The 24,773-nt window shown below is 39.3% G+C and overlaps 2 protein-coding genes across 9 annotated transcripts in view; one reads left to right on the top strand and one right to left on the bottom strand.

The window, feature by feature from the left end:
• The first annotated feature begins 740 nt into the window (after positions 1-740).
• On the top strand, positions 741-10,957 carry hebp2 (heme binding protein 2). The gene is made up of 4 exons (XM_057823086.1): positions 741-977; positions 2,652-2,787; positions 4,755-4,935; positions 6,354-10,957. The coding sequence occupies exons 1-4, from the start codon at positions 903-905 to the stop codon at positions 6,544-6,546; spliced, it is 585 nt and encodes a 194-aa protein (XP_057679069.1). The 5' UTR covers positions 741-902; the 3' UTR covers positions 6,547-10,957.
• Positions 9,202-24,773, bottom strand: part of nhsl1b (NHS-like 1b) — a 194,202-nt gene continuing 178,630 nt past the window's right edge. For all 8 annotated transcript variants that reach the window (XM_057823079.1, XM_057823082.1, XM_057823080.1 and 5 more), the window contains one exon: positions 9,202-12,798. In XM_057823079.1, the coding sequence (XP_057679062.1) occupies positions 12,234-12,798 (565 nt within the window). In that variant the 3' untranslated portion in view covers positions 9,202-12,233. The remainder of the gene's footprint in view (positions 12,799-24,773) is intronic.

Here is a 24,773-nt window from a genome sequence, read left to right as displayed (position 1 = left end):
AAACCAATGCTATATAATTGCAACATTCTTGTAAAGAAATAAGTGTCTTAAGGCATTGCCGACCATTGACAACAATAGACGTCCAATTCATTTAGACATAACTTTGCTCATGTTTGAGTGCCATTGACGGCGCTAGACATCCAATTAATTTGACTAGGACGGCGCAAAGGAACATTCGCCCTCTCCCAGTCAAATCAGGCTAGCTTTGCTAGCAAAAAAGCTAACATGACTAGGGCTATTTGATGAGAAATATATCATTTTACAAAAAAACGATTAAAATGATTCAGTTCAATACAATTTGAATAAAAAATATTTTTTTAATCAAATTATTTATTTACAAAAACCTGAGGTCCTCAAAGTGCTTTACATCAAAGCAGTGAACATTCATTCCCCCTCTCCCCGTCAAATTAATTGGACGTCTAGCGCCGTCAATGGCAGCTAATGAGTTAACAGACACTATTTTAGTAAAAGATTTTGGACGAGGGAAAACGTTTTGTAGCAACCTGTTGATTGCCTTAATAAACTTTGTTTTAAATCGATATATCGTCACACACCTAATGTAAATATTAAAATTCAAATATCAAACATAAATTATGGTCTAATACACAAAACATTAAAGAAAAAAATATAACCTTAAGTTACCTTCTTAAGCAAACAAAATAATTTCGACGAATGTGCTCAAATTGACTGGTGATTCACGCTGACCAATTACAGAGCGCTGTTTTTGTCACGTGACAGGAAGTGTCAAACTTACAAAACGACGACGCAATCGCGAAAAACGCACCTGTTTTGTTTAGCTCTGTTGACGATTACTTTACAAAAGCATTCTGGCGACTACGAACATACCCCTAAGACGCCTTTTAATATATATTTTTTTGGCGTGCCTTTTTGGAAAAGCGACTATGTTTAAAGCGGTAAAACAGGTTTTTTTCTCCAGCGGACTACAAACGCCACAATTCACAACACCTGAGAAACAGGTACGATTTTTTGTCTTTCTAACATCGGTGTGACGTCATAACATATCAAGAATTAACTCATTGGCTGTCATTGACAGCAATAGACGTCCAAATACATTTGACCTGGAAGAGGCAGCCTCTGCTAGTTCAAGTGGGTTGGACGTCTATCGCCAACAATGGCAGTGAACGGGTCAATAATGCAGTTATGCATGTATTAACGCATTGGGTTTGCAGTGGCGCCTCCAGAAATTTTTCATAGGGGTGGGCAAATGGGGCCACTTAAAATTTTACTAAAAGCCATAATTTCAGGTTTTTATTATGTTTTTGCAGTAAACAGGCCAGCAAAAAACTGTCAGAAAGACTTCAGGACATAGGCGGAGTTTGACTTTAGGGGGAGGGGGGAGCACAACATGTTGATGACCCCAAAACGCAGTGTCAGCAATAAAATGAACTTGCAATAATATTTAATAACTTGACAATGAGCGTTTTTTGTTTCCCATCATTCTTGAGGGGAATTTTAAATTGGGCTGCTTAGGCAATATTTTTCGCCAAGACCGTCATCCATTGAATATGGTACGCCTGCCGGTGTCGTGCCAATGTAGTTACCCCAGTCAAAAATTCTATCCCCTGGGCGGAGCCATATGAATGTAGATTTGTGTCTTTATTATTCTTATTATACAAAATTATACTTTATTATACATTAAGTTGCTTCAATTAAAAAAAAAAAAAAGTTGCTTCAATAAAAAAAAATGTGTTTGAATGCAAAAATAAATTTGAAACTCAAAAAAATGCATGTGAAAGTTATTTTCTTTGATTGATTTTTTTTTTGACTGGAGTTTTCTTTTATTGAGACAACTTTTTTAATTGAGGAATGTTGATTTGTGTTTGGGCCACATTTTGGCTAGGACGTTTTTGTCTATCGTTCAATCAAAAAATAAGTTGCTTCAAAAAATATATATTCTCAAAAAGAAAAATCAATCAAAATAAGACAAATTTCAATCATAGAAAAGATTTTTGAATGCGAAAAAATATTTCAGATTGAAAGATTTGCATTTGAACACTTAATTTTTCATTGAAAAAGTTTTGCTTGAAGCAATCCTTTTTGTGTTTGGGCCATATGGGTAGGAAATTTGTGTCTAAATCATTCAATCCCAAAAAGTTGCTTCAATCAAAAAAAAAAATATTTTCAATCAAAGAAAAAAATCATTTGAAAAATAAAATTGACCTCCCCTATATATATATATATATATATATATATATTTTATTATATGCAAAGCAAATGACCGTCTAATGTGCTAGTCACATGATCTATTCGAAAAATAATTTTGACCCATTATAAAAATATGTCAATTTCATACAATGACACTCTGCCCCCCATTAAATTCCGCTTATGCTTCAGGACATGTCTACGGTCATACTTTGGTTTATTGGGTTGTATTTCACGTTAGTAATGATGTAATGTACATAGTCATAACAGTCCAGTCAACATTTTAAGTTCCATTGCCACTAGAACCCGACATTATACTGGCGAGTCGGGTGGCAAACAATTTTTTTCAAGGGGGCCGTGGCCACCCCTGCCCACCCACTGGTGGCGCCATTGTGGCTTTGAATCCCATTTTTAACTGATTGGACGTCTATCGCTGTCAATGGCAGTGAACCAGTTAAAAATGCATTTTTGCATGTATTTGTGTACAGCCTAAAGACTACGAAGAACGCACTTATGAGGCGGCCAAATGGGTCAGCACCACCGTCAGCGGAACCAGCCTGGATGAAAGCATGCGAACTGGATTCCGCCGGCTTTTCAGCTATATTCAAGGCAACAACACCGACAGTACGTGACAAACAAGCTATGTTAATCTGATTTTTTTTTCAATTTTGTACTGATTAACGATTAATCGGTTTACTAAAGTAATTCGATTAGGAAAAAAACTTGACATCAAATTTTGCAGCTTCGAGGATTCGTTTAATGGCGTACCGCAAGCAACACGTCACATTTTCTCATTAAAATTCATGACGTTAGCAATTGTGGCTAGGCGGGTCAATCTCTTGTTTGTCCCTTATAGTAAATGAATGGAAATAGTGTACGAACGAGATGTTTATTGAGCTAAACCTACCAATTCTGTCCAAAAATGACAAAAATGTATGTGGAAGAACATACAAATGTTCAGTTAAAGAGATGGCGTGAGTGTCGCGGGCTGAAAAAGACGAGCCGACCTGATCCAGAGTTAGGTTTTTTTTTTGACACCTTTTTCTTGTGTGCATTGCCTTACGCCACTGACAATGACGTTCTCCTGTTTCAACAAGCTATCCTTTACCACCATATGCCCTGTCTTTCTTAAATATTATATCCGCTGCTTTTCTTATGTCTCTGACCGTTCTTGGGGGCAATTTACATTGCTATTTTTGTGTAGCGATCGCAAATGCTACTCAGTGACAGCCAACGAACGCTTTTAATTTTTTCATTAATAACAAATCGTAATTCTATAATTTATTCACGCTTCCCCCTTACTAAAGTTGTTTTTTTTAACAACAGAAAAGGTAACAGTGGCAGTCAGATACCATTTTAATTTTTTTCAGGTCATTCATTGTCAAACGGAAGCAGCACGGCAAAGCGCCACGCTAAAAAATAAGTAAAAATATTAAAATGGCTTACCTCTTCGTCCTCTGTAGGACCATGGCCCCCGAAAAAATGTTTACTGCATATGAAATGTGAATGGCTTCACCTTGCTGGCGTTAAACTAGTCTTTTGGATGTCTGCGCAAGTTGATCCATTCTTCACGTTTTTTCCTCAGAGTTTGTTTTCGGGAAACGTATGAAGAAAACATCCTTCGTGTGTCGTAATGTCTAAGCTCCATAGCAGCAGTGTTTGATCGACATGTCTTTTTTTGAAAGATTACCGGAGAAAACAAGCAGAAATAACATGGATTGTGTGCGAGGGCGTGTCTATAATGTCCCACTTATGTGTTATGATGGCGACGTCACGGTCTAAAAATAGCATTCGTGCGGTACACTATTAGAGTGACATTGTAATGGATTGTTTTGAAAGTGTTTGCATTTAGTTTTATTGATTTGGGTGGATAAACTGCCCTCTAGTGGCAACAGGGAATATGACATAACTCGATCACCAAGGCTGAATCCAGCTTCTCCCTGTTAAGAAGACCAACATAAGATAAATTTTTGTTTGTGCGAATGTTTTTTTTATGCTTTTCGTAATTTATTTAGAGGTATGTTTAGCAGTTTTTTTTTTTTTTTTGTGGGAATGTGTATTTGAACAATTTAAGAGCATTAATGCAAAGTTTGCATTTAATAGCATATAAGCTAGCGAACTTTTGCTATTCAAGTTAGCCAATTGTTTTTTTGTTGTACTTAGATCCTCATTTATTTTCTTTATACCGTTTGAGGCTGAGCTCATGTATTTTAATTTACTTTTAAATGCATTTATTGCTCTTGTGAAATGAAAGTGTAATCCTGCAAAGCTTGAAGAAACGCTTAGGAATTTTATTTTGTATTCGCATTTAGTGATGCTCTTTTAAAAGTGCAATCCTAGCAAGCCTTTGTTTTTATATCTTCTAAAATTTATTCTGCAACGCATTAAATGTTCTAAATCCGATATTTCGAACTAACTAGTTGATACATAGATTAATGGATTACTTAAATAATCAATAGCTGCTGCCCTACAATTTAGTCAATCCAGTCTAGCCTTGGTGAATAAAATCAAGCAAAGTCCACTTTTATTGTCAACATGTTTTGTGCTCACGCGGCATTTTACAGGACATTTGTGTGTTTTTGTGGCTTCAGAGGTCAAAGTGGAGATGACTGCTCCCGTGACGTGCCACGTGGACCCCGGTGCCGGGCCCGCCTGCGAGACTAACTTCACGGTGTCCTTCTACATCCCTGAGGAGCACCGCGACGCGCCGCCGCAGCCCAGCAACCCCAATGTGTTTGTGGAGCAGAGGGATGAGTTCACCGCTTACGTCAGGTAAGGGACAGTGTGCCTGATGCAATGTTGCTGAATTTATATAAGTGCTGCAATGATTAATCGATTAACTCGAGTAATTCGATTTGAAAAAAGATTCAAATTAAATTTTGCTGCTTTGAGTATTCATTTAATTAAAGTGGCGTTGTAATCGTTTGTTTTGAAAGTGTTTGCATTTAGTTTACTCATTTGGGTGGATACACTGCCCTCTAGTGGCAACGGTGAATATGACATAACTCATTTCACATGGCTGAATCCAGTTGCTCCCTCTCAGGACAAACATAAGCCAAGTTTGTGTTAGAGCTAATGTTTTTTAATGCTTTCATAATTTAGTTTGTAGGTATATTTAGCAGTTTTTTGTGGAAATATGTGTTTGAATCATTTGTTAAGAGCATTGTAAAAAACAAACAAACAAAAAAACATTAGCATTTTATACCATTAAAGCTAACAGAATTTTGCTATGTAAGTTAGCCAATTGTTCTTCTGTTGTAGTTGGATGCCCATTTATTTATTTATTTTTGTACCGTTTGAGGCTGAGCTCAGGTATTTTAATTTTTTTATGTTCCTTATCTGAACACTCGATTATTCAAACTAAGTAGTTCATCGATGAATCGACTTCTAAAATAATTGATAGCTGCAGCCCTAATTCATATGATTAAAAAGAAATTAATACAGAAGGAAATTACTGCCAGTAGGGCTTCAACTAATGATTATCTTTGTAATTAATCGGACTATTAAACGATTAATTGGATAAATGCCACTTTTTTCAATTACCTTCACTATTGAACTTGAAGTTGTTTCAGGCATGTTGTAAGTAACAATGAAAATAAAATGGATGACTATTTCCTTCAAAAAACATTTTTATTAGTTTCCATACTTAACTGGATTCTACAACTGTGTTATTTTTACATACATAAAACTTTAGAAGATTCGAGGATAGATTAGTTGTACCTGAGACGCACATGACGTCATTTGAACACTTTTGAGTCGTCGCTGTAAACTGGAATTCGTCCACAGACCAGATTCATAGTCGTCGAAAAGAGTTTTATTCACACACCCACAAAGAAATTTGTGGTTGCTGATACAAATGCCTAAATAGTAAATACGAATGTGTAAATACGAGTGCGAGTGTTTTATATATGAACACGAATGTGTAAATACGAGCACAAATCTTTTTGACAGATATCTTACTACATATAAAACTTGCTCAGTTAGAATACTTATCCCTCATTTGTTACCAGTGTTGTTAATAACGGCGTTAGAGTATAATGGCGTTTTTTTTTTTCAGTAGTGAGTAATCTAATTACTCTTAGATTCAGGTAACTGAGTTACAAACTCAATTACTTTTTGGGAGAAGTAATTTGGAACTGTAATTACTTTTTTAAAGTAAAATTAACAACATCGTTTGTTACCCACGTCAGAAGCTACGGCGGCTTCTCCGACGAGACGCTAGTTCGCAACGAGCTCCTCAAGCTGACGGAGAGCCTCCGCCGGGACGGCGTCCGTTTTGCCGAGCGGCCATACTACTTCGCTGGATACGACAGCCCCTTCAAGTTGGTCAACCGCAGGAACGAGGTATGGCTCCTCCAGCAAAAAGAGTCAACAAACACTTAATTCCATTGAAGAAAATGTCGCAGTTTGCCTGCTCGGCCACCAGAGGGCGGCATTGCTGAACTTAAAGTGCCTTGAATCGCTTTGGCTAATGTGATTAGGTGATGGACGTCCATTACCGTCGATGCTAATATATTCAACAATAACAGAAAACGCTTGCATACTTTTGTATGTTATTTTTAACAGGCTAAAGGGAATTTATTTACCAATGTCATTTTGTCATTTAATTAAAAGAATAACTTGTTTCTTTTTTAAAAAGGTTTGGCTCATGTGATTAATGATTACTTGGTTGGTTAACAAAATGGGTATGACAATATATTGAAAAGTTGATATAGCGTGATACTTTGTAGCTCAAAAGGTTATCGATATGCTCCAAACAAGAACTGATGTATCGTTTTAAAAAGGTGTCACTGTTTAAAAACGAAAGGAACCAACTATCTGCTATCAAAGTCTTCCATTGGAATATGTTAGCTCACTGGCTGCCATTGACAATGCTAACCAGGGGTTAATTTTACCGGATCGTGCTGGAACAAAATCCAGCACCCCATGATTTTGGCCTCCCTGTGTTCCGGGACTTATTTGGAGAGGATCCGGCACCTCTCGTGTATAGAAAATAATAAATAATATGTGGACCGGCGATTTCCGTTGCTCGTTCGTCGTCGCTTCTTCATCCAGTTCTTTCTTCGTGGAGGTGGTGTAGTTTTAAAAAAACACTGCTGTTGCATAGAGACTTTTATTAACTAAACAAAAATCAGCAGGGCAGGTCAGCCAGTCAACACCGCGCTCCCGCTCAACTCTCCTTTTCGCTCCCTCTCTCCTCACGCTCGCAAACTTCTTCTACGGCAAACTGGCAGTGCCGGTCACACTGAAACGGGAGAGCGACCCCATGGAGATGCAGGTAACATTGTTATAAAAATTTAACGCCATTTGAAAGAGTCAGAGATTTGTTGACACTGAAAAGCTGGACAAACAAATCACGCCCCTGACATAAAAAAAAAAAAAAACACAAAAAAACTTGGTGACATCTGGTGAGCAAGCAGCCAGGATCAAACGGTATTTCAACAAAGACGGTTGCATTTACCATCCTTTTACAAAAAGAAGGAAGATGCTTCAAAACGAGTCAGAAAAGCAACAACCGGCGATGAGGGCAGCTGCAGCGATCATGCTAACGGGCAGACCGGGTGCAGCAGGAGGCTAGCGCCGCAGCTGCTAGCCAGGTTCACGGACAGCCAGTCAAGCCAGGGCAGGAGGCTGCTACCATGGCAGCAGCTGGTGAGGTTCAGCGCCATCCGGAGTGGGGGCCAGCTACAGCGCCAGCAGTCAGCCAGGTGGACCACCAATGGCCAAAACAACAGGCCACTACCCTTATGGGAAATTCGGGTTTGGGCTGTACAATTTGTAAAGTGGTGGGAACTTTGGGGCTAGAGAAGACGAGGGGGATGAAACTTGCAAAAGAATGGGTTTGTGGTTTATATCATTTTTTTCCCCCATGTTTTACAAGTTAGACCTGTTGAGAAACTAATTGCTGACTGTGTACTGTAAGTCCCACCTGTGGTTATTTGGGCAATTGCCCGTGCTGTGCGGAGTATACCCTAAATAAGTTGTAAATTGTTGTCATAACATTTATACCATGGATACAGTATATCTGAAATTGAAGCTTGTAAGTCCCACAGCATGGCAAGTGGCCATTTGCGTGTTGTTTTCAGCACCATTTTCTGCGTATGTTCTGGGACCAGTGCCATCATCGCATCATCCCTGCATATGTACTTTGCGATTTGGCACCTTATGATTTACAAATTAAGCACTGACACTAACCAAGCATGTCTTGTGGGCATTTAAAGGTCCCTTCCAGTTGATTTTAAGTCACTTCCTATTCATCTGGGGACATTCTTGAGTCACTTCCTTTTCAGTAACCCAAAATCAACAGGAGGTGACCTGTAAATACCCTAAAATCAACAGGAAGTGACTGAAAATCAACAGCAAATGACTTGAAATGCCGCAAAATTAAACTCATTGGTTGCCATTGACCGCCATAGACGTCCACTACGTTTGAAGTGGGAGGGTTGGCAGCGAATGAACGAATTCACAGCCACCCTCCCAGTTCAAATGGATTGGACGTCTACTAGTGATAAACTCACAGCAGACGAATGAAAATTGCTTTTTTTCCGGTTTATTACCCATGTATCGATAATCATCACTTATCGATATTTTTTTTTGTCAATTCCAACAATAATATTGAACATGTTTTGACTTGCCGTTATTCCTTTGCCCTTGGTCGTCCGCGTTTAATCCTCCCGTGTGCTGTCTTCGCACGTCTCTGTCGGCTCCAAATCTGCTGAGTCGCCGCAAGCCTCCTGTTGACGCACTCAGCGGAAATGTGACACACGCCACTCGGCGTAATTGCGTCGTCGCGCTCGTCCAGGTGACACGTCGATTTTGTCATTCGCGTGCGGATTGACGGACTTTTTGATACCGTTTTAAAGCTTTGGTTTGAATTTGTGAGCCAAAGTTTAAGACGTGGGTCTTGAAATGTTATTTGCAAGGGCGTTTGAGGTCTGACTTTGCGCTGAGTCAGCGCTTCAGGCACGTGTTAGGCTTTGGGGAGAATCGATAGAATCCTTGTTCGCTTGTGATCACACTATTGTCATTGGGGAATGAGTTATTTTGATATTTGAGTTTTTGTCATGTTTTTTTTACATTATTGCACAAATATCGACTGAAGTGTTGATTGACTAAAGTAAATTGGAAATACTTGGAGCAAGTGGAATGAGCGCGGGTTTGGGTGGTTATTACGAGTTTATTTCATGACTAAGATTTTTTTTTTTTTTTTTTTTGGTATTGTCAAAGTACACTGGCTCCATAGACTTCATAATGTATTAACATGACACATTTCCCATTCACTGCGTCATGCCTTCCCAAAGGAGGCCATCCCACACTCCGCTTCATTTATTAGCAGTGGGTCACTTGCAGCGATCTAACGCTATCTTTAGGTTGAAAAAGTATGAAAGCTGTACTGCATACAAGCAGGAAGAATTGGCTCAGGACTCAGGAGTGACTTGTTGGAAGATTCAAGGTAAATATTATATTTTTCGTCCCATGCACGCATTTTCAAACGTTGTAAAAAATAAATGGGATAAATTAGCCGCTACAGCGTGGGCATTATACGTCGCAATATTCACGTAAAATAACTGCCAATTGCCCGTTTTTTTGCTTTTAACCAAGAATCGAGACTGTTTTACGTCCACATCTATTAAGAATTCAGGTATTTAAGCATTTATTTACAACAATTTTCACCGGAAAAAGCTCTATTTACATATGGTGTCCACCTCTTTAACAGACAGTAACAGACTAGCATCGTACTTCGACATATTAACGTAAAATAAAACCTAACTACGTTTTTTTGTTTTTGTTTTGCTTTTAACTAAGAATCGAGACTTGTTTTACATCCATATCTATGAAGAATTCAGGGATTTAAGCATTTATTCACAAAAATTTTCACCGGGAAAGCTCTGTATACATAAGGCGGCCGCTAGCTACATTTACTAACAGACTAGCATTGTACCTCGACATATTTACGTAAAATAAATGCTAACTGCACGTTTTATCTTGGGCTTTCTTTGGTGCTTTTAACCAAGAATCGAGACTTGTTTTACTTCCATATCTATGAAGAATTCAGGGATTTAAGCATTTATTCGCAAGAACTTTTCACACAAAAAGCCTTTTGACTGTGATTCCACTCGGTCAGCTTTGACGGCCTCGCCAACAATGCAGGCCCCCTATTTTTTTGACCCCGTGTCCCGTCAATACATTATGAAGTCTATGATTCAGTGGTACAAATTGTCCATAATTAACTTTTTACCCCCAAATTTTTGTAGACCGGTGGTATTGTATTAACTTATTTTTCTTGGTTGTCAAGAGACAATTTAAAACTCTGGAAGGTGTTATGATTTAACATTTGAATACAGTGGTACTTTGAGATATGGGATTAATTAGTTGCGCGACAACGCTTGTAACTCAAATTGCCACTCGCATCATTTTTCTCTTAAAATGCACTTTATGAAAAATAAAAATACAATGAAAAATCTTATTTTTGTACAATTTTCGCATCAAATGACATTCCTGTTACTTATATTTTATACGTTTAAATTTTTTTTAAAATTTCTTTTTAATTTCATTTAAATTTTATCTAGCAAAAATAAACATTTTTAATTATTATACCATAATTATACCAGTAATTGATATTATACAGGTAGTCCCCAGTTTACGAACGAGTTCCGTTCCTGCGCTGGCAATGTAACCTGGATCGGAAGTCGGAATCACCCTTTAAGTACCTCTAAACACCTTCTTAATTAAAAAAAAAATCCAAAAACATGAATTTTATGTCATATTAAAAAAAAAAAAAAAAAAGTAAAAATATAAGTGAAAAGGGCGTGACTGGAGATAAAATGGCAGACGCAGCACTGTTAACTCGACTGAAAAAAGAAAAAAATGGCAGCCAAAACACCAGCATCATAAAGTCGAAATCGCGCAAATCGGTCCGTCGTAAACCGGGACCTGAATATAAAATAAGATGTATTTAGTATTTCTTCAGAAGGAAAAAAAAAAATCTTTTGTAATGTAAAAAAGCAAGAGAGAGAAATAAAAACGAAAAGCTAGCAGTGATCATTGGTTGCCAGCCTCTCCCAGTCAAAATAAATTGGACGTCTATGTTCTTCAGTGGCAGCCAATGAGTTTATATTCAGTATCACGTCTCAAAATGAATAAACTCTGACCTCTGAAACTTTCATTTAAAGATTTGGTAGCCAATAGGTGAATAGTCATGATCACGTGAGCCCCAAACCAGAAATCTTAATGCAATGTGTGTTTTTCATCTTAAATTTACAATGAATAAACTCTGACTTCAGAAACTTTCACTTCAATATTTTCATCTGAAGTGCATGCTTCACTCATAGGATTCCAGAAACTTCAGGTATGACTTAAAACATTCACTTTCTATTTATTTACATACAGAAGAATATAAAATCATATCAGGATCAACTTTGAACAGGTCAACGACACCTCGTGTGGTTTCAAGTTTGTTGTTTGGCTCTTTGGTAACCACGCCGACCACCAGAAGAATAAGAGCAAAAGAAACGCACAAAAAAAAAAAAAAAAAAAAAAAATACAAGGACAACTATGCACAGTGCAAAATCTACAATTGGACATCTATGAGCCGAACGGAACAGATGATTATTCTGAAAGTCACTGCGCACTTCAAAATAAAAGACGGCAGAATTGTCTTTAGAAACACTTAGTAAGACACATTTACAGGTATTAAAATACACTTTTTAAAAATGTACTGACGAAAAAAAATGCACATGGAAAAGAACTACAATGATACTTGGTTGCGCGTGTATGTGCCTTTAAGAGGCGGGTCCTCTGGGTGACATTGAAAAATGGGAGTGTTTTGATTTAAGAAATGGAATTTGTTTTCTATTCACTTTAAATCAAATTGAAATGAACTGAAATGTTTATTGATCTAATTAAAAACAATTCAAAAAAAATGTTGATTATAACATTGAGCTAATGCTAATTTAGCATAAGTGCGCAGTGACTTTATGAACGCCGTAATTGCAACATGATAAACGGAATTAAACACAAAAACCATGAAAACCCCCAAAAATGTCTTTTGATTTTGTGCGACAGAGTCCTCAGCTAGCGCCATCGTCCGCCAAAGTGCCGTTAGCGTCGGCGTACTCGCCGTCGCGCTCGCAGATGACAGTCATGGGGCTGCTGAGCAAGCGACAGCGCGCGTTGTATTTGCTGCTAGCGGCAGACGGCGGGGTCCGCGAGCGCCCGTACTTGAAAGCCGACGACGCCGGCGGCGACAAAACGGGCGCTTCGTAGCGGTTCCGTTCGTCCGACGCCCGCTTCCCTCGGGCCGGCGAGGCGCGGGGGCTCCGAGGCGGCGAAGGGGGGTCTGCCGGGGCCGGTTCGGAGCGGGAGCGCTGCGAGCGGGGGTCCGTGGAGCGCAGCATCTCGGCGGCGGACATGCGGAAGCCGCTTTCCGAGCGGCTGCCCTTTTTCAGGAGTAGGGCTTTGAAGGTGTCACTGCTGGTGGACGACTTGCGAAGTTGGCGCTGGATGGAGCCGGACGGGCGGGACGAAGACGAAGGGGAACCGCAGGGGGGCGTCACGGGGGGAGACATCGAGCGGATGCCGGATCTGGGTTTGTCCTCATCGGATTTCTTGCGTCCCAGGACCTCTCGTTTGGACCTGAGGACAGACGGCGCATTATAAACATAAATAGTTGACAGATTTTCACATATTTGTGCTAATAATTAGAATATTTCATATTATCACAATGTGTGTTGTTTTCAGCTCCATTTTCTGTGTATGTTCCGGGACCTGTGCCCGTTTCGTCATCCCTGCGCTGTCATATGTACTTTGCGTTCCGGCACCTTATGATTTACAATTTAAGCACCGATTACTATAACACAGTTTTAGAAAGTCATTTAGCTAAGTAAGCTAGGTACGTCGCTAAGATGAGTGACAATTTTTTAGGCTTGGGTGGAAGTCTGCCATTCTGGTGGCTTGACACGGAAAAAAAGATTACAGCGCGATCACTTTGGCCGACAAACGCGGGATTAAGCTCTCGCGGTCAATCGGCCTTATTAATGTCAGAGCGTGGCGGGGGGCCGCTAAGACGCCGCGTAGCGTCGACGGCGGCTAAAGCGTACACGTGCTACAATGATGACAGAGATGTTACAAAGGAAAGGTTGCACAAGTGCTAAGATTTATGAATTCAAGAATTTTCACAAATATTATTGTATTTTAAAAAAAACAATTTTTCATAATTTGTGTTTTGTTAATTTACTGTACTATTCATTTTTAAAAATAAACATCTATATTTGAGTGATTGGGTAATTTATTGAAAAATTTATCACATTTATTTTATTAGGTACAGTAATATGTGAATTAGTTTCATTTAAATAGTCAATTAAACAATTTCAAATGTATGAGTATATTGGTAAACAAAAAATCTAAAAATTGAAACTTACCATCAGAGGCAAATTAATAGAAAAATGATGTCATTCATTTGTGCTGCTATCTTTTTTGAGATATGAACAATTCTTTTAAAGGTCAATCTGAGGTCAACCAGCCCCCCATTTCGGCTAAAAATGGTGCCAAACGTTTGTGCTGCTATCGTTTTCGAGATATTAATTTCGAGTTCCCCATGGACCCGAAATGGTGCCGTTTCTTTATGCTAGGTTTGTGCTGCTATCGTTTCATAGATATTGAGATATTAATTTTGAGTGATGACTTCAATCACAGCACCTTTGTCGCAGGTGACGAAGCGTACCAACTCTCTCAATAACAGAGGGGTGTCCCAACAACTAGCTTGAGATATTTATTTTGACTGATGACGTGACTCGCAGCCCCCCATTTACAGCAAAATGACCCGAACAGGTGCCATTCGTTTGTGCTAGTGTTTGGGACACCCCTCTGTTATTGAGAGTTGGTATGCTCCGTCAGCAGCGAAAGTTGGATAGGAAAAAGCTGCGAGTGACATCATCACTCGAAATTTCTCAATATGTATAAAAAATAGCAGTAATAGCATAAATGTGGGGCTGTGTGACGTCATATCTCAATATTGCAAAAACAATACCACAAACAAAAATGTTTCCAGAACAAACTAGCGTACCGCGCAAATGCTATGTTTACACCGTGACTTAACCATGGTAACGCGAAACTGGGGCATTATAGACACGCCCTTGCCTACAATCCATGTTATTTCTTTTTGTTTTCTCTGGAATCTTTCAAAAAAGAACATGCCAATCAAACACTGCTGCTATGGAACTTGTAGAAACGACACTAGAAATGACGACATATGAAGGATGTTTTCTTCATACGTTTCCCGAACCCAAAAACTCGGGAGGAAAAAATGGGAAGAATGGATCAACTTGCGCGCACGTCCAAAAGACCGGTTTAACGCCAGCAAGGTGAAGCCATTCACATTTCTTATGCAGTAAACATTTTGTTGGGGGCCATGGTACTACAGAGGACGAAGAGGTAAGCCATTTTGATATTTTAACTTATTTCTTAGCGTAGCTTTTGCCGTGCTGCTTCTGTCTGACAATGAATGACCTGAAAAAAATTAAAATGGTATCTGACTGCCACTGTTACCTTTTCTGTTGTAAAAAAAACAACTTTAGTAAGGGGGAAGTGTAAATAAATTATAGAATGAAGATTTGTTATTAATGAAAAAAATTAAGTGTTCGTTGGCTGTCACTGAGTAGCATTTGCGATCGCTATACAAAAATAGCAATGTAAATTGCCCCCAAGAAGGGTCAGAGACGTAAGACAACCAGAGAATATAATATTTAAGAAAGACAGGGCATATGGTGGTAAAGGATACATTAGCCACGTTTACATGCTGACTTTTATTCATACCGATTCGAATCATTCCGAATGGAAATTTCACATCAGCTGTTTACATGTCACTTCATCTATTCCGATCCAGCGTTTACATGTGACTGCCTTTATTCCGAAAGGACGTTTGACAACTGCCGTCTGACATGCGCAGATTAATCAAAACAAAGCGTCACGTTGCAAAACATGGAGATCGATCGTCAGATCAGCTGCTGTTTTAACTTTTCGAGTGGAAACAAAACTTCAGAATGACACGCCGTTCATTTAAAAAATTGTGTGGGTGCGCTGTGCGTGTGCTTGGAAGCCATGTTGCAAGTGACGTTACTTACGTCACCAAGTGACGTCACCACGTCAGTATGGAGCATGTGCAGAAAGAACGCAACCAGACACATTCCGCTTCCCTGTTTACATGATATAATTTTACTTCTAATCGGTTTGGGAAAAGGAATATTCCACCCCTGTGAATCGGAATGAAATTCCATTCGGTTTGGGCCTGTTCATTCCGAATGAGGTGTTTATATGGAACACATTTATTCGGTTTGAACAAATATTCCGATTGTAATTGAAATATTTGGCCCCATGTAAATGTGGCAATTGTTGAAACAGGAGAATATCATTGTCACTGGTGTAAGGCAATACAAGAAAAAGGTGTCGATTAAAAAAAGCTTATTCTGGATCAAGTTGGCTAGTCTTTTTCAGCCCTCGACACGCAAGCCATTTCTTCAACTGAACATTTGTATGTTCTTCCACATCTTTAACAGTGAATTTGAATTTTCGACAGAATTGGTAGGTTTAGCTCGGTAAACATCTCGTTCGTACACTATTTCCATTCATTTACAATTGAAAGGTGGAAAAGCGCTATATAAGTATAACACCATTTACCATAGGGACAAACAGGAGGTTGTCCTGCCTAGCAACAATTGCTAACGTCATGAATATTAATGAGCAAAAGTGATGTGTTGCTTGCAGTAAGCCCTTGACATCAGTTTTAGTCATTTTTAATCAAAATGGGGAGGAGGGAGATGGCTCGGAGGTAAAGTAGTTGTTCCCCAACCCAGAGGTTGTTGGTTCAATTCTCCGCCCTGATGAACTCGTCTAAGTATCCTTGAGCAAGATACTGAACCCCATGTTGGATGGGGGTGTAGTGTCAAGCACCTTGAAGGTGGAAAGTTCCGATACCAGTATAACTCCATTTACCAAAAAGGGGGGGGATCGGCACAAACGAATAGAGGTATGCGAAATTTCCGATTCGGCCGTGGAAGATTTAAGAACAATTCCCAAACATCCAAATTCCGATTATTGAAATATGTCAAGTCAAGCGGAACTAAAACACAGTCAGCGCGGTCTTCGGGACGCAATGAGGAACGGACCAGGTAATGACAATGCGCTCAACTCACGGCTCTGGCTCCACCCATACCGCGAGATAAAAAACAATCATACTTGACTGCTGCCGACAGCAGCTACAAACTGTGCCCACATAATGCTACGGTAGATATCACATGTACAAAGAACTAAATGTGAAATGACAGACTTGCCGACGTTAGTAAACAGCCGCCATTCTAAAGCAGTAGACTTGGAAGGCTGTTGTAGCGAACCTTCCAGTCGAACCTGATTAACTTTTGATCTAAAATACTCCTAAATCGGCAAAATCTTGACTTGATTCTATCTTTAAAACACTTTTAAAACTTTCACATGTCAAAAGTAGACAGAAGGGAAATTATGGAATAACGCGAGCAATTTTAACAATAACAATTGATTCACAAAATTAAATTAATTGAATGTAGTTTAAAGCTGATAATACAAAATGGGGACTTGAGTATTTTATTTACTGTTTTGAACTGTTAACTTGATAGTGAAATAGTCGTTTATTTAAGCCTGAGAAGCTTTTCAAACAATTTTGTAACTAATGTACGAAACATTGATAGCAGCTAATAGCCTTGGGGTGCATCAATAATCAATTTATAATTGAATCGTAGCCTCTGAATCGTAATCGAATCGTCAGATGCCCAAAGATTCCCACCCCTATAAACGAATGACATCTTTTTTCTATAAATTTGCATCTGATGGGGTGGGGGCAACTTCACAGAGGTGCTCCAGCACCCCCGCAACCCACATGTGGATTAGTGTTGTGGTTTATTCTACCAATTCATTCAAATAAAAGACGATGGGGGGAGTGTTTAGCCTTAAAGTGCCTGTGACACAAAAAAGCATGTTTATTTCATAATACACGCGGTATTTTATGCCCCTGAATGATATGGACCGCTTGAATGTGTGTGGAAGCGATCGCTATATTTATTTAGTTTTTTTAATCCCGCGCCATTAAAATGAGTGACTTCCGGCTTCGGTCTTGCATTGAGGAGGAGGGCGCTGTGATGTGTACGGTAGAAGACGTTCTCTTCACTATACAGTGTACTGTTGTGTATGAAGACGAAGGATTCAGCTGATTTTGCGGATTAATACTTTTATTTTTTGCATCACGCCAGCCAAACGGCTGCAGAAAAATCATTCTGTGTGCGGGAGAGGCGTATGCGCCTTTTTGGAGTTTCAAAAGGTTCCCATTCACCATGGATATTTACTGTTGGACCGTTGGACTTACAAGGAAGTGAGTAAACATCTTGTTTTGTATTATGTCAAATACGAATACAGTGATTACAAAGTAAACACTATAAAATTCATTTAAATAAAGGACTACTTACGTTTGATCATTGATAGGCATGTAAAAAGCTATCCTCATGGTCATTAGCAGTTAGCTGTTAGCACGTTAGCTGCACAACAACTCCAGCCACCCCCCTCCAGGGAACGAACTGTAAATTGCTTTCCGCCGGGCGGTTTGCCGATCCGCAAAGAAACTCGACAACCGGGTGGTCACGTCAAATAATCCAGGCTAGTTATGTGAGATTTTCCACTTCGAAGACTTTGAAACATCCCTCGGTTCGGGTTAGCATGTCGGCTAGCTGTCACTCCTTCTGGTCTGTTTACATTCTCCGAAGCCGGGGAAGGGAAATTACATATGTCCGATTTAGGTGTCATAAAATATCGTTTGGGAGGTATGACAGTAAAGGTGAAGTCGACTGTTTTGACCATTATGGAGTAATTTTGCCATGTCGTCTTGAATAAATGGATTTTTATTATTTTATATTCCATTTAGCACAAGATTGTTATTTGTCATGACCATGCCATTTATTTAGCAATTGGGGAAAGTACTTGGGTAAAAAGAATATCCTGTAAAAATATTGAAGAGACAGAAACAATGACATTTTGCCGCTCTCTTCGTCGCGTTTTCCTCATTGTGAATAGTTCCCCCTCGACGGGCTGACTGGTCCTTCCCAAGCCATTTATATAGCTATTGGGGAAAAATACTTGGATAAAAAGAATATCCTGTAAAAATATTGGGAGTAGAGAGACTGAAACAATGACATTTTGCGGCTCTCTTCGTCTCGTTTTCCTTGTTCTGAACAATTCCCCCTCAATGGGCTGAATAGTAAAACCGATGAGCCCAGTCTACCGCTGACGTCATCCACCTGTTGGGGACGCTAAAGCCCTATAATGGTAGGCGTGGCTAACCGGCAGATTAAAAGACTAATCTCTCGTCATCTGCGCTTTGCTAAATTGTTGTATATAGTCGAATCGTCTCAAAATATGATTCTAATTCACATAATAATGCCATTTAAGACTTTTTTTCTGGTGTCATATGCTCTTTAAGGAAGACTGCTATTCCCATGAGGACCAATGCACACCCGCACAGTGTCGTGAAATGATCTCTCGGTCGCCTGCAGATGTATTAAACAACATTTCTGTTTCCAGCAGCTATGTGAAGGATGAATTGTAATGAGGTAATGAATCAAGTTGTGGCTAAACAATAGCATATGACGGTTAGCAAGTGTGTGGCTTAGTATGGCTAACCCCCACTCCACCGGGGTCATGCCAGCGGGTACAATAAAAGCCAGGCCAAGGTTTACTCTTGGGTATCCTTTTATCCCTGATAGCCTCCATTTTTTCCTCCCTTCCTCGGACGAAATTTTTCTCTTTTGTTGCTCTGCCACCTTTCCAGAATACACACAAAAGCATCTACTTCGGTCTTTATAATGAAGGGGGTAGTGACGTAGGCCGTAAAGAGGTCAGCACATTTGTAGTTTTTTTTGTGTGGCAGGGTTTCTGCCACCCTCCTCAAAATGAATGCCGGTGAAAGTGATAGAGACCCCCTCAATATATAAAAGAGGTGTCATTCAACTAGTTGTCAGTTGACATATCATCGCAAATTAGGGTTGTTCCGATCATGTTTTTTTGCTCCCGATCCGATCGTTTAAGTATCTGCCGATCCCGATATTTCCCGATCCGATTGTTTTTTTGGTTTTTTTGCTCCCGATTCAATTCCAATCATTCCCGATAATTTTTCCCGATCATATACATTTTGGCAATGCATTAAGAAAAAAATGAATAAAACTCTGACAAATATATACATTCAACATACAGTACATAAGTACTGTATTTGTTTATTATGACAATAAATCCTCAAGATGGCATTTACATTATTAACATTCTTTCTGTGAGAGGGATCCACGGATAGAAAGACTTGTAATTCTTAAAGGATAAATGTGACTTTGTATATTGTGACTAAATATTGCCATCTAGTGTATTTGTTGAGCTTACAGTAAATGATACTGCAGCCATTCAACCCAAATGCATGATGGGAAGTGCAACCATGACTGTGCGTAGGGGCACCAATTGATATATCTTCTCTGCGTTTGGAAATAACATAAAGTGTTAAGAAAAAGATCAATTGCTACCTTGCTTCACCACATTGCTTCCCATGATATTTCTAATCGTAGGGAGAGGGATTGTGAGGCTTTAGCCTATTAAAAAAAGGCTCCAAAGGCTGCCAAAATTCAATCTACTCATTTTACGCTGCCTTATATCTCTCTAAATGGGTGAAAAGGCGCCATTACAGATTAAGCGCGACAATGCGTGAGTGGGTCGTGCGACGCACTTAACGTGATACGTTGGGAAAGAACATAGGGTGTTAAGAAAATGATCGACTACTACCTTTCTTCCCCACATTGCCTCCCACGTTCATTTTAATCGCTGAGAGGGGGAATGTAAGGCTTTAGCCAAATAAAAAAAGGCTCCAAAGGCTGTCAAAATTCTCTCTACTCATTATACACTGCGCTTAGCTCTATATATTGGTAAAACGGCGCCTTTATAGATTGAACGCGACAATGCGTGAGTGGGTCGTGCAGCGCATGCGTTAATTATTTAACGTGATTAATTAAGAAAAAATAGTTACCGCCGTTAACGCAATAAATTTGATAGCCCTACTTTAAGCCAAAACTACTCTGGATGAGTGTAAGACATTTTGTCTGTAACGTTATATACAATTAGAAAACGATTAAAAAAAAATATATATATATATATGTCTGATATTTTTTTGCTGATTCCGATACTTTGAAAATGACGTGATCAGGATATCTTTATCGCAAATGTTATGAAAATATTTTATAAAGGTTGAAAAGTTACCTAGTGTTGCTTTAACATTTTACAATGTTGTTGAATGATTGGTAAATTAAGTATAAATCAACTATATCAATGCAACTTTTTTTTTTCCTGATTTGATCTCTGACTGACTGAAATGGAACACGGCCTTTTGCACTCCCGCAAATGAAGTTTGTGCTGCTGAAGGGCACTATGAAGGGGGCCCCGCAGACAGACAAAATCTCTAATCCTCAGATTACATCTCCAGTGAGAGAGAGGGAATGCGGGCGAGCGAGCGAACTGGTCTTCTTTCACGGCTGAAGGACGCGCGTTGCTACCCGAGTTCTGTTTCGGCGCCGGTGGCCTACATTCAACCTCATGCCGGTTTGCCTTACGTAAGCACGGCGTCGCGCACCTCAATGCGGCACAGACGCCTCGATAATTTTTTTCCCTCCAAAATGTCCTTCTCGGGGGGCTTCCCTACAACCGTAATAGCATTTCGTTGATGGGTTATTAGTATAATCCGTTGTGACTTCATTTCATTCCCTGCTTGTTGCTATCGTCTGCTATTTGATTTTAAACATACTGTAAAGAATGCTCTCGCCTATAGCTGTCTATGGCAGTGGAGGTGTTTTTATTTCATTGCAGGGCAGGACAATAATACGAGCGTTTTAAGTTTCACTTAGCAACTTTCAGTTAAATAAACTACAACAATATCTAATAATTATCATAATATTAGCCGTTTTTTTAAATATTCATGTTGTGGTTAAAGCAGGTGTGCCCAAACTACAGCCCACTTCCAGTTTTTTATTGGCTCGCAGCAAATCATGAAAATATCATTGAATATTGCCCGCACAAGAAGCTGTAGTTTAGCCTACATTCGGTTGCACTTGTCAGTAGAGAAGGGCTCCATGTTTTTTGCACACTAGGGGTGATGACGTAGTTGGCCTATACTGGGAGAATAGCTGTGCTAGCTAGCAAGCGAAGCTAGTATGACGACTGGCATGATTCTGTCACATTCTGCTGCTGGTCAGATTGTCTTATTACAAAGATGTGAGATGAGTTCCCTGCGTCGTACCTGCATCAAATTCCAGCTCATCACCAGTGTCTTTAAACCGATCCTAGGCGGCTTGCTGAGATATTGACTTGCTGCCCTTTGACAGTTTGTATATCCCTTTGTTGCTAGTTTTGTTGTTTTGTTTGTCTGCCTCTCACCGCGGTTTTCCCTCGTTTTATTTTTATTTTTTTTAAATTGATCCAGACCTACTGTCACGGACCCTTTTTGTGTCTGCTTTTCCGTGATCGCGTGTTTTTTTTTTTTTGTGTGTGTTCGATAAACCCTTTTACGCAATCCCTATGTTATTGTTGTCTGCTTGCTGTCTGAAGTCAGACGTGCATTTTAATTCCTTGCCAAGCCAGCACAGTGCTGTCCTGCTCATCACTTTCCGCTCGGGCTCAAATTGGCTGGGCAAAACCGATGACATGTTAATGTAGCAAACTAGTGACACTGTGGAAGTATGGCAGCGCTGTCACCGCCCAGAATGCACTGCGTTGTCAACAACAATGGTGACCTACTAGACTGATTTGAATATCAAATTATTGTAATTCATGCTCACATTTATCTTTTAAGAACTACGTCTTTTTGCCCGTGGGTCCCTTTAACTCATTCACTACTATTGACAATTGTACCGTAATTTCCGGTCACCGTACCGGCCATTTTTAACAAAAAAAAATGTTTTTTCTTTAAATCCATGTATATACCTGACGATAAAGCCGCAGGTGTCCATGTCTTAACATTGGATATTTACATGGATGTTATGCAAACAATTTTGATTGATCAAAAGTATATTTATTAACTAAATAAACACGCTTCAACACGACCAACTCGTGTTGTCTGAATGCTTAAAACAAACTTTAAAATAACAGGTCAACACAAAGATAAATAATCCACTTTAGCTTGCCTTCTAAACTAAACCTCTTAAAAATGGTTAATGGCTAGCATTAGCCCTCATATAGCAGCTTTGTTATAATATAAAGTCCTCCAAGTGCCAGTTGAAAACGACTAATCAATGCTAGCATCGCCCTCTCTTGTCGTAGCAAATAGTGGATGCTAGACATGTGCCGTGGTATGAAAATGTCAAGGTTTTAAAACCGCAAAAATTTTCCGTCACACCGTCCCGAAGGTATTAGCTATTTCTTTCTGTCCCAAATTGTATGGAAAAATCCCTCGCTTGCAGCTGCAAGGCTCAACCCTCCTCCATCGGTTGTTGCTCAGTGTCAATGAGTCAGCTGTGCTACGCGTTGGCTGGAGGAGGTGAAACCCCTTAAAATTTTTCACCCTAACGAAGAAAACGAAATCGCTGGTATGAGAATACTTTGCCTACAGAAAAGTTGGCTTAGAGGAGGAGGGCCAACCGACATGTAAAACATGTTTGTGAATGGTGGCTGCCGAGGAGGCAATACCTCCAATATGATTTCACATTTATACAAACGTAAAGGTTAATAAACACTGTCATGAATGTTACCCACCAGCTACGCGAGTTAACTCCAGCGTGTTTAGTGTGTCTAGCGGTGGTAAAACGTGTGTTTTTCTCTTTGGCAACTGCCTGTGTTGAGAAACTGTGTATAATGTAAAAATAATACGAGTCATACACACTTGCTTTTTATGGAAAATAATTCAATCATTATTTTTTTAACCCAGATATCTCAATGTAAACATTCTAGAGCTGTAACTGCAATACCGTGATATTTTGGATTAAGGTTATCATACCGTCAGAATACCATACCGGCACATGCGTAGTGGATGCCCATCCATTTGAAATTGTTCTTTTTAGGACTGCAGCTATCGATTATTTTAGTAGTCGATTAATTTATTAACTAGTTAGTATGAATAATCGAGTAATCCGATTGACAACATAAAAAAATTAAAATACCTTAGCTGAGCCTCAAACGGTACAATAAATAAGAATCTAGGTACAACAAAAGAACAATTGGCTAACTTACATAGTAAAAGTCCGCTAGCTTAAATGCTATAAAATACTAACGGTTTTTTTTTATTATACAATGCTCTAAACAAATGGTTCAGACACATATTCCCACAAAAATTGGCTAAATATACCTTTAAACTAAATTACAAAAGCATTAAAAAAAAAAAAAAAAAAAAACTCAGCTTATGTTGGTCTTAACAGGGAGCTAATGGATTCAGGCATGTGAATGAGGCAGACTAGAGGGCAGTGTATTCACCCAAATTAATAAAAATTAAAAAAAAAAAAAACTTTCAAAACAAACCATTACAGCGCCACTTTAATTAAACGAATACTCGAAGTAGCAAAATTTAATTCGAATATTTTTTTCTAATCGAATACTAGAGTTAAATCGATTAATCGTTGCAGCACTAGTTCTTTTGCAGCAGCATATAGTATCAGATGGAGCCATATTCATCTATAAAATCATGAGTTTTTGAGTAAGTCTGACAAGTTTCTGGCAAGCTTTATTTGGAAAGCCGTTGTTTTAAAATATGCCTAATCAAATTTTTTATTTTTCGCAAGAAAATATGAAACTTATTTGTCCCCAAACCCCCCAAAAAATCCATATATAAGCCGCTTCTTTATAAAAAGTTGCGGCTTATAGTCCGAAAAATACGCTAGACATCAAATCCATTTCAACTAGCAATGAGTGATCATGTTTCACTGCCGTTGACGGCGATAGACGTCAATGATTTAACACTTTGTACAATCTTGCGCTTCCACTAAAGTCAAGTTGCGGTGAGACACGTGAGCGGGAAAAATAGTGGCACGCCACATGACAAATTTATGTCACCCCTCGCAGCCACGCCAACCGCTTTGAAGCGTGTACGCCATGTAGAAAAAAAGAGCTTGAGCGTACGCAGATCCGCTCGTCTCTCTCGTGGGCCGCTAACCCAGATGAAACCCGCCGGTTGTCGACTGGCTTGAAAAATGAATGAAGCCCTTAGGACTGCTCATGTGCGGTAGAGGAATACGGGAGAAACGAGGCTTAGAGTAATGTGTTTGCATCGAGATCGATGGTGGGATGGATTGATAATCGATCGCCAGGTGGAAAAATAAACCTTAGCATTATCTTAACTTATCCGCTGCCAACATAGGTCACAGTATGTGCTATGGTTAAAGATGTCGGACCCGATCGATCAGCATCCCGATCGATCGGGTCCGATCACGTCATTTTCAAAGTATCGGAATTGGCAAAAAAATATCGGACATGCCTTTTTTTTAAAAAAATATATATATATACACTAGGGCTGTCAAAATTATCGCGTTAATGGACGTTAATTAATTTTTAAAATTACGTTGAAATATTTGACGCAATTAACG

Source organism: Corythoichthys intestinalis, chromosome 19, assembly GCF_030265065.1.
Source record: "Corythoichthys intestinalis isolate RoL2023-P3 chromosome 19, ASM3026506v1, whole genome shotgun sequence".
Lineage (NCBI taxonomy): Eukaryota > Metazoa > Chordata > Actinopteri > Syngnathiformes > Syngnathidae > Corythoichthys > Corythoichthys intestinalis.
The sequence above is the reverse complement of the archived record's forward strand: the minus strand, read 5'-3'. Positions and strand labels throughout refer to the sequence as shown.